At 40.4% G+C, this 10,701-nt stretch overlaps 1 protein-coding gene across 1 annotated transcript; it reads right to left on the bottom strand.

The window, feature by feature from the left end:
- Positions 1 to 83: 83 nt before the first annotated feature.
- On the bottom strand, positions 84 to 6,804 carry gnat2 (guanine nucleotide binding protein (G protein), alpha transducing activity polypeptide 2). The gene is made up of 9 exons (XM_074682216.1): positions 6,644 to 6,804; positions 3,512 to 3,554; positions 2,875 to 3,016; positions 2,580 to 2,737; positions 2,364 to 2,492; positions 2,143 to 2,272; positions 1,897 to 2,050; positions 995 to 1,207; positions 84 to 654 (listed from the first exon to the last, which is right to left on the bottom strand). Exons 1-8 carry the CDS (start codon positions 6,747 to 6,749, stop codon positions 1,017 to 1,019), a joined length of 1,053 nt encoding a protein of 350 aa, XP_074538317.1. The 5' UTR covers positions 6,750 to 6,804; the 3' UTR covers positions 84 to 654; positions 995 to 1,016.
- Between the last annotated feature and the right edge of the window lie 3,897 nt (positions 6,805 to 10,701).

Here is a 10,701-nt window from a genome sequence, read left to right as displayed (position 1 = left end):
CTCTACCATGTTTGACCTTCTGAAATATATTCATCACATTAAAATGTTAAGTGAGTTGAATACATTACAACTAGTTAGATTAGATACATTTACAATTTGGTTTGTAATCTGGATGCACTGCAAGCACTGGGAATATCTGTGATATTTGCTCAGCAACTTTGTACAGTTTAAATATCAAGACCACATAGACTAACGTACTCAAAAACGTAAGCAAGGTTGCAATGTTGCTATTCAAAATATTATTTTCCCCAGATTTATGGTTTTATTTAATTTACAGGTTGGTTTTAATAGTAAATATAACTCACAACACAGCAGTCAAAAGCAACAAAGATTGCTCGAGCAACTATTTCTTCTTCAAACCTTCAAACCAGCAACAACAATCTGTACTTTAGAAAAAACTGAAGAATCTTGTCGATTTGAGCTGAACATCCACAACAACAGCGTGGAGACCTGATGGTTGTTTGAAACCCAGCTGGGCGTCGCTGTGTCGCAGAGATCTACTGTTGGAGACGGTGGTGTGCTTGGAGCAGTCAAGGACTGGGACTTGGCATGGACGCGATGGCATGAACACAACAAACTAAGGATCCTTTGCGCTCCATCAGTACTCTCTCAGTTAATGCCAAAATGTGAGGGGTTAAGAAAGGAAAGGAAGGTCTGCAAAAATGGGAAACAAATCAGTCTCTAATACGAAGAAATCACCATGAATTGAGATGTTTTTCCTATTCTTTATGTTTTCGCTATGTTGGTTCTAATCAAGGTCAGCTACAGAAAAATGTATTTAGCTTCTCGTCATCCTGCTGACCCCCTGATAGTCCCTGAGTTTCTCCATTTCTGTGTGCTTTGACTTTGTATGAGATCATGTTTTGGTCAGAAGCCGTTTCTTAGCAACACAGGATAGCTAAATTAAATTGTGAGGGGGTCTGCCTCATCTGGACCCTATTACCCTGCATCAACAAAGTCCCCTGGAGTTGTGTGTCATGTGGTCCCTGCGTACCTCTTTTTCACTCTGAAGCTGCTTAGAAAAGACCGCAATCCTTAAGGTTTTCTTTGATGATGATGTCTGTCACGGCGTTGAACACAATCTCGACGTTCTTTGTGTCTGTGGCACAGGTCAAGTGGGAGTAGATTTCTTTCACGCCCTTCTTCATGTTCAGCTCCAAGAACTGTGTCTTGATGTAGTTGCTGGCGTCGTCGTATGTGTTTGGGCCTGAAAGAATTGAGTGAGAAGACGAGAGATGATGTCATTTTGTTATTATTTTATTATAAAAAGAGTGATTTTTCACGACATTAAACTGTGCGTTTATGCATCACTGCTGATGAGCTGGCATGATGTAAATTTAATTTAATCTCCTAATTTAATTGAGAGAATACTGAGGCTGCTGTTGAGATATCAAAGGCCTCTGCTGCCTGCTCTGCAAAAAACTGAAATCTTATCAAGTGTTTTTGTCTTTTTTTAAGTAAAATTGTCTTATTATACTCGATATGAGCCACTTTCAACTTATCAATCCAGAAAAATGTCTTGTTTCAAGTTATCAGAGTACAAAAATGAGGTTTGAATCGCTTGTAACCAGTAAAAAAATCTGCCAATGGAACAAGAAAACTTTGCTTGAAAATTTCCTTTAGACTAGAACAATGTCTTAATACAAGTAACTTTTTTCTTGTTCCATTGGCAGATTTTTTTACTGGTTACGAGCAATTCAGACCTCACTTTTGTCCTTAAATAACTTTAAACAAGACATTTTTCTGGATTGGTCATGTGAATTTGGCTCATATTGAGTCTAAAAAGGAATTTTCTACTGAAAATAAGACAAAAACACTTGATAAGATTTCAGTTTTTGCAATGTGGTTCTGTTTTCACCAAACCAAAAAGCTAAAAGGTGTATCACTTTGTCCTACCATCGTAATCTGGGAAGCAGATGCTCAGGTGGACTTTCTTGATCTTCTCCTCAAACAGATCCTTCTTGTTGAGGAAAAGCACGATGGAGGTCAGTGCAAAGAATCTGTGGTTGCAGATACTGTTGAATAGATGGAGGGACTCGTGCATGCGGTTCTGAAAAAGGTCACAGAGCACCAGGGTGAGTTCACGGTTGATTAATGTGTCATCTGGTGTTTTTAGGATCAGACAGTGCAGGTGTCACTCACCACTTCATCGTCCTCTACCAGCACCATGTCGTATGCACTGAGAGCTCCGCAGAAGATGATGCAGGTCACACCCTCGAAACAATGGATCCACTTCTTCCTCTCTGACCTCTGGCCGCCCACATCAAACATCCTGTTCATCAAACAGAGTCAGAGTCTGTTTATCAGTGTGCTGTCCGGCCTGTTTGCTGGTGCTAGGGTTCACTTCCATCACTGTGACCTACCTGAAGTGCAACTCCTTGCAGGAGAACTGTTCCTCGATGATACCAGTTGTTTTGACTCGAGATCGCAGCACATCCTGCTCAGTGGGGAGGTAGTCTGGCTTGCAGATTCTGTCCATTTCATTGAGGTAGCTGAAAAATAATCAGATGCAGTATTAAACACTGAGCGAGCTGACTTTTCAGTTGCAGTTTCAATCCCAGTTGTAAATGTGGACTTACTAGCCAGCAGAGTCGTTCAACTGGTACTCAGCAGCTCTCTCAAAGCCGGCCTGCACACCAGAGTCTTTCCACAGCTTCTTGATGACTTCAGCCAGCTCAGCAGGCATCGTGCCTTCTTCGATGGAGTCTGACAAGTTCTGCAGCTTCTGTGCATCCTCCTGTGGTTTCACAAACACAGAGCAAACAACCATTGGTAGCAGTTCTTGGAGTATATACAGCATGATCTAATGTCAGGGAAAATCAGCTCCACAAGTAAAGCATGTCTGGTGAACTAATTTCTCGTGTCATATGAGACCTGTCCAGAGGATGCGCCAAAATCAATGCCCAGCATCTCCATGCCTCTGATGATGGCCAGAGCAGACTGCAGGATGTTGCCATAGATGATCGCTCTAAACTCCAACTGTTCCTCTTTTGTGTAACCACCTTGATGGAGAATCCTGCAGTGGGAAAGGGGAGGAAATGTTAAACAGCACAATATCATTCTCTACTTTCAGCCAGTGTTTTATGAGTCATCCTTATTTTGGCGTAAAGTCTGTTGATTTGTAGTTAAACAGGACTTTTCTGATCAATCATTTGCTAAGTGGGGGAAAAAAAGGCTCTTCTAAAGAAGTAATAATCTTTATTTGCCTGAGCCCAGGGTCACAGCGCCCCCTTGTGGTGCATTTCTGAACTTGCTCAGCTCTTGACACCAGACTAACTGCACAATACAAGTGCTGACAAATCAAAGTTAAGCGGATGTTTGCCCTGTTGACCTTTTGTAACAGGCTTCAGTGTAAGTGAAACAGACAGAGCTTTGGCCTGCTGGCTCTATGCCTGACCGAAGAGATTACAATAAAAAAAGAAACTGAGCTGCACTTTGATTGCTTTCCACTGACACACATGCCGTGTGAACGACGCTACAGACTAATTCTGTCAGTGATTTTATTACTTACTTCATTTGTTTTACGATGGTGCTTTTTCCTGATTCTCCAGCGCCTGGAAGAGAAGAATAAAGTCAGCAACAACATCACCTCTGATATTTCTCCTGGACCTGTCACTGAGCGGGGAAACACTTTAGGAAGAGTTGTGCTTTGATGATGAATTAAACTCAAGGAGCGGTCAGAATGAAAAGAAAAGACACGCTATCTCTTCTGCTTGACTCAAAGTGTATATTATCTGACTTAGTTGAGTTTTTTAAAGTTCTCCAGAAATTTGCCTTCCACCTGCAAAAAATCAAGACCAAATAACAATTGGAACAGAAGGTAAACCATTAGCAACTATCAGTCTGTTAGATCCCAAGATGGAAATCATGAACGGTGTGACCATCTGCTTTCCCACCTCTTAATGAGCCAAGAAGTTAATTTTTCAAGATTTTCATTTCGATACACGTTAAAAATAGTGAACTAAAATGTGCACTGAAGTTTAAACCTGCAGCAAACATCAGCTCTAGTCATGAGAAACGTAATTCAAGGTACAGCTCTGAAAGGCACAAGCAATGCAGTAATGTCTGGTGCAGTGGAGAGGAAACATTTTAATGGGTTGACTTCTTCAGCTTCAATTGTAGAGACTTATCCAGCTCTTCACAACTACAGTTCTCTACATCATCTCGCCACACTCTTAGTGTTCATCTTTCATTAATATTCAATGTTCTGTTGTCACATCTTGTCACCCAAAAAAGCCCCTGTGTGTGTTGATACAATTTACCCCAAGCTCCAGTGAGTTTACAGACATCTCCAGTTTTTAGAGGATTCATGTCTGGAGGGAAAAATGAAGGGGAATTTTATCCAAGCTTTTCTGATTGGCACATACTTTGTACATACATGTGCAAACCTTGTTGCAATATCTGAGATTCTAATGTCACCGTAGCAGTTATTAGCTGAAGAAAAGCCTGACGCCCTGTAAGCTAGCTCAGGTTAGGGAACATTTATCCCATCACAGAGGAGACCAAGCTGGCCACCCTGCGCTCACTAGAGCCGCATTAAGCTCCATCTCAGACTTACTGCTGAGCATTTAAAGACATTACCAGACGTCATCCAGTCCTCTCAGGAAGAAAGCACTAAATTTCCCCTGCTAGCAATCATTAGCTGACAGACAGCAGGTTTGCTGTTGCTAATTGTCAATGAGGTTGCTAAGGTGGTATTGTTACAGTATTGGGAATGCCTCTTAATGCTTTCTCCTGCTAGTAACTGTTGGCTTTGCTTCTGGGTTTACAGGGATATTCAAAATAGTCTTCCTTAGACTGTGTCCAACATGTATATTTGTGTATCAGTTTGGAGGTTTAAAAATCACAGATGCAAACTGCACTTGTTACGATGTTGTGGAGATTTTCTATAAACTGCAGAGAAACCACTTTTTGAACCATCATTGAAAATGTAGTTTGAGAGTGGTTCAGAGCTGTTTGCTCAGTTTTTAAAGGTACTTTTAGAGGTAACAATTCGTAGGCTTTCTTCTGCACCCTAAAAGCTAAAAAATCTCAATGAGCTCAATTAAAAACTGCAGACTTCAGTGTTTTTTGAGGCCGTGTCACCTCTCACAAGGTCTATGAGTCCACTAGATGGCACTCTTTTACATTTCAGTTCCCCCTGAACTGAAGTGACTCCTCCGCCTCAATCTGATGATAGTACATGCTATGTGAATTTACAGACTGATACAGAGAAATGTTGCAGTTTTGACAGGTTTTGACAGCCTACTTCAGAAAACAAAAAAACGTTAATTTTTTAAATTTTATTATTACTTCTTTTTTATAGAAATAACTGATGCAATAACTGCAGTGTGCGTTTGAGCATTACCTAGGGAACACACAGAGGTCTATTCTCAAGTTATTACTTCTGTTTTTTTAAAATTACTTGAATTTTCTTTTTTAGTCTGGATATTCAGAAAGTTTCTGTCGAAAAGCCAACGTAATATTAGTCTCTGTGAATATATATTTAATAATTGGTAACAATAAAACACTTTTTCTGCTTTATGTGAGGGTGAAGGGATCAACGAAGTCCTCACCAAGTGGATCTGCACTAAACCAGTTAGCTAATCGGATTGACGTTTCACTGCTGTGCTGTGATTCATTTAGACCAAAGGCTACGAATATTTTAAGCACCAACGTCCTTCCACTGAAGTTGAAAAGTCATTGTCCGTTTAAAGACACAGCCAAAGTTATGGACACAGTTTTCCAGTGGGTTTTCTCAGATTGTCATAATTTGTCAACCTTCGTCAAAATTCAAAGAATGAATTTTAATCCCCTCAACAAGTAACTTTAAACTCTGTGAAAATGTACCTATAAGACGCTTGAGTGTATATAATGTTGTGCATGAGATAACTCTACACTTCTGCTCATCTCTAATTTTCATATTTTATTTAAATAATGTAAATTTTCAATTTTTATCTTCTTTTCTCAAAACCATTTTTAATCACTTTTTCCTTTCATCCTTTAGCGTCTAAACAGATCACCAACCTGTAGCTTCTTCTTTGCCATCCCTCACTTTCTGCAGCCTGTCTCTTACTCTGTAAGTCCCTATCAGCTGTGCACAAGCTTTAACAGTCACCTGTCTTTCCAATAAACTAATGCAGAGTCTTACCCTGAAATAAATCACCTGCACAGACTGTAAATCCTTTGATTCTACCAAATCTTGCATCTCACTCTGCAGACAAACAGGTGCATTAGAGCAGCATCGGATAAATCAAATCCTAGATTAGACAATGTTCACTGAATGAAGTTAAATATCCAACATAGTATGTTGTATTAAATGTTTTTAACTTCATGGTTGGTTACATAACAGACATATTGAAACTAGAAATGAGTTGTTTCTATTTCTGTAAAGGGATAAATGAGAGTTCATTCTGTTTTGTTTCTGTATCTTTTGGCTGGACTGTTTTGTCTGGCCTGTTGGCAGAATACCAGACTTCTGCTCAGCCCTGCAGACCTGACTCTGCACAGAAGGTCTTGTACAATCAGACATACAGATTTTAAAGAGTTCTTTTTAAGTTACTGCATTCAAAGTCGAAACCTGTCAATCAGCACTTTGCATCAGTCTAGTAGGAAAAAAAAGTGGCCAATTTGGAGCAACAAGACTTTCTTCAAGTTCACTTACCCAGCAGTAATAGCTTGACTGTTTTAGAGTCCTTATCAGCATCTTCCTGAAGTTGTTTTTCCAACTCCTTGGACTTTTTGTCCTCGGCGCTTGCTCCCGCACCCATGCTTTCTTCCTCCGCAAACTCAAGATCCTCAAGGATGGAAATTTTGACGGTTCTCTGTGAGTAGCTGCAGAGAACTGGGTGCAACACTAATCGTGTTGAAAGGCGATTTCCTGGCGGAAGGGGATTGAGAGGGAGGTGCTTGAGCTTTGCTGGCTTGGTTGGCCTCTTTTCGATTAGATGATCAGATGGGACCCTCTCAAGGATCAAATCAATTCAGCAGCTCTGTTCAGCTGCTTCCACTCTTTAATTCCCTCTGCTTAAACCCATGACTTAGGAGGTGCCTCTTCCTGATTGGCCAGTCAATCCAATTAGCCTAATAAGGGCAATAGTGAATGATGTAAAGAAAAGGAGAAAATAAACACTCCCATACTTGGGCTACAGGAGCGTCATTGATATCATCAACGTGGATGAACCAATGAGAAACATCTTCACATGGAGAAACTAAAAGTGTCAGATGTTTAGGGCATTAACAGTAATACGAGAGAGGATAGCCACTCCAAATGAAACACAAAACGTTGGTGCACCTATCATTGGGGTACCATTCAAACGCTCTGATCTGAAGCTGTTCCCTTTAGATAAAAGTGTGTTTTGGAGTCAGAGAGTGGGGGTTGATCTTTTCGTCCACCCTGAGTACGGTTGGACTCTTGACTTCAGTGTCAGTCACATGGACAGAGCAGGGAGGCAGGCATTAACTTCTCATAAACTTCTTATAGTTAAGACGGTTAAATCCCAGGTGGTGTGGTGCCTGCTAAATAAAGCATCGTCATTGCGCCTTGCTGTTTGGTGGGCTCTCAGCAATAACATGACCCAAATGTTTCCTGACTTACACCATCTGCAGCAGCAGGAGTGGGGAGTCCAACACACTTACAAAGATCTCAGGAATATTTTTCTCTCAGAAGTGTAAAGGCATTGAGCCCCGTGTTGCTGACAGTGAGCATGTTTTGTTTGGTAACGGAGCAGATGATCTGTGGACAGGTCAGCCTGCAGGGTTGAAGGGTGGAGGTCAGTGGGCCTTGTCTTAAGGACTGCTTTGTTCCCGCCCTGGCGTGTTAGAGAACTTATAGGCAGATACTGTATTTGAGGTAGCTAATTCAGAGAGAAGACAGAGAACTTCTCTTTAATTTGGCCCACAGGATACGTCAGGAGCACCAGGCGTGCTTGGATTAGTTTAGTAACACCAGTGTCCCAAAAAGGATAGAGGAGGATTTGCAAAATCTACATTTGGAGTAACTGTTGTCAAACAGAAGTTAAAATTGTCATGCACTTTCCACGAGATCATTTTGTATCTCTGATGCTCGATGATTGCAGGTAGCAAGTTTTAACTTTCATATTTGGCATTAGGATCACAGTATAAAACCCTGAATCCATTTTCATCCCGGAGTTAAAAAAAAGAACACATCTCAGGAGAAGTGTGTTTCCTGGAAATGGCAGGTTGATGGTTTTTGTTTCTCATTGAAACCATGATTCTCTCATTTCTCATACACATTATTCCCATTAAGCTGTTTAAGTCAGGCATCAATTGAAGTTGTTTGGTCAAAAACCTCATTTGTAAACAATACACGTACTGACAATGGGAGAAAAACATCTGGAATGCCAGGAGATAGATTTATATTTTCAAAGTGCTCACATGCCACATACATGGAGCACTGGTACACTGAACCCGAAGAGAACCCAGAAGTCCATAGCCCTCAATCTGTTGGATTATGTAATGTAAAGTTAATCTGTTGATAACAAGGCTCCAGCTTAAATTAGACAGATAAAGTTTCTCAGGACACACAAACTGAAAGTTCGACTGTAAAACGAGAGCACCCTCACAGTTTCACTTGTATGATCTTGTTATCTCCTTTACTCCAAATCAATTCATCTGGTTTTTGATTTTTTTTCTTCTCTTTATTTTTTTAACTTACTGAGGGATCAAGGGTAGGAAAGGCACTAGAAAGCAACAGTAGAGAAAAACATGCAGCACTAGGCCACAGGTCAGATTGAAGCCCAGGCCAACTAAGCTAGCAACTTGATCTTTGGCTTTGTTAACAGTAAAAGTACTCAAGTTCCTGCACTGTTAATTTAGACTTATTCGAAAAAGTGTCTTCACATTGAGACCTGGGGAAATATGAAATAACGCAGCATTTAGCTGCTTGGACAGAGTCACGGAAACAATGCCACGGAGTTACAACATGAATAGAGTGAGTGCAGGAACAGAGATCTTCAAGAAGAGTTTTAAACCAGTTTCTTTACCTGTTGAAAATATTTCACAGAGAGCAAATAAGGTGATTATTGTCTCTCATATGAGTTGACTCTAGGATACAATAAAAAAGCTGATTCGTGTCACACAAATATCAGTTTATGTGATTTTTGTATGTCTATAATGTTTCATGGTATAATAGCTCTTAATGGACAGGTTGGCAGTAGTGTCTGCTCTGCCACATATTTTAATCAATGCTCCCTTTCAACTTTGCTTCTAAAGTCCCCGTGCATGTCCGACTTTGTTTAGCTTTACTATGAGAGGAGCAGAATTAGCTTGGTCCGCTTGGTCCGTCCTTCAGTCAGACAGTCCATACACTGTTCACTGACGTCAGGGTCAAATAGGCTCAGCAAGCAGCTCAAGGATTGACAGACTGGGACTTCTGAAGAGGAGAAAATGTGACAGGTGAATAAAGGTAAAAAATAAATAAATTCTAAGATGTGAATGTTTAATGATGTAAAAACCCTTCCAAAAAAAAATCTGTTTCTTTCAGAAAAATGTACTGTAGAGGATATTCAAGCTCACTGAACCCTCACTGCACCATCTGTGGCAATATTTACTCCAGTCATAAAACTAGCTTACACACTGTATCTGCAAGCAGTGCATCAAAAGCACTTTCCCTTTTATACAGCCTGTCACGGTGTCAGAGTTTAGCTCTGTCCTGTTACACCTACGTCACTTTGCCTAAGCATGTAGTGCTAATTGCCCGGGGCAGGGTCCTTGAGGCCTAAATCCCTGAACGCTTCCAAGGAGGCTAATCGCAGTAGCACATCTAGTGATGGCGGCCAATCCCATTAGGGCGTTGGATGGTGTGGCCCCACTTTGTGCTCAGTCCCTGCCACTCTGATCTGTTGACGAGATTACCATCAGAGCCTCAGATCAACCTGAGAGGCAGGGGCTTAACAGGTCCACTTTTTGGGGTAGTGGGTTCAGTTGTGAAGAGTAGACAGTTTCATCATGCTCAACATGTGTTTTAGTAACTACTATACATCATTGTGCAGAGAGTGATAAAAACAGATGCAGCTTTGCTTCCATGTTGTTGATCCAAGTAGGTCAAGCTTCAGGCTTAGGTAATGTGCATTAGTAGAAACAAAAACCTTGTTTTTCTTCATTACAATGAAACTATACTTATTAATGAATTCTGAAACATTACATACTGGTGATAAATACACAGGAATAAGTTGAGTCTTCAGCTTTAATGAAGCATTTAGCTGAGGTTTAACCTTCATAAACAAAAACACAAGCAATCAAAGACTACAGATGTATTAATCAAATAATCAGATGTATAATTAACACCTCTGTTAAAGAGTACCCTCACACAGAGGTAGAGGTAATGTGTGTTTGACAGATAAATCCTCTTTACTTTCCTGACTGTTACGTGTGCCGATGTTACTCTAAATCCTCCAGGCTCCATTACAGGAGGTTCCCACCCCTCGATGAGCTCCTGTGATTCAGTCTCTGAGCTTTTCTACAAGTCTGCAAAATAAAATCGTGAACTCCTGCTGATAATCCAGGAGGGATCTGGGTGACGCTGTACGACAGTATTTACTCACAAGTTGTTTTGACTCATTAACTCTCACATAACATAGCATGCTACTCTAAGTTAAACAGACTTTGCAATGATAGATGTTAGTGTTCTTTGTGAAACCATCCACGTATTATTATTTTTTAAATTAATAATAATAAAATAGAAAATAATAAAATGAATAA

Source organism: Halichoeres trimaculatus, unplaced genomic scaffold (genome assembly GCF_033239565.1).
Source record: "Halichoeres trimaculatus isolate MK-OKI-2021-1 unplaced genomic scaffold, fHalTri1.1 fHalTri1_scaffold_11, whole genome shotgun sequence".
NCBI classification, from domain to species: domain Eukaryota; kingdom Metazoa; phylum Chordata; class Actinopteri; order Labriformes; family Labridae; genus Halichoeres; species Halichoeres trimaculatus.
The sequence above is the reverse complement of the archived record's forward strand: the minus strand, read 5'-3'. Positions and strand labels throughout refer to the sequence as shown.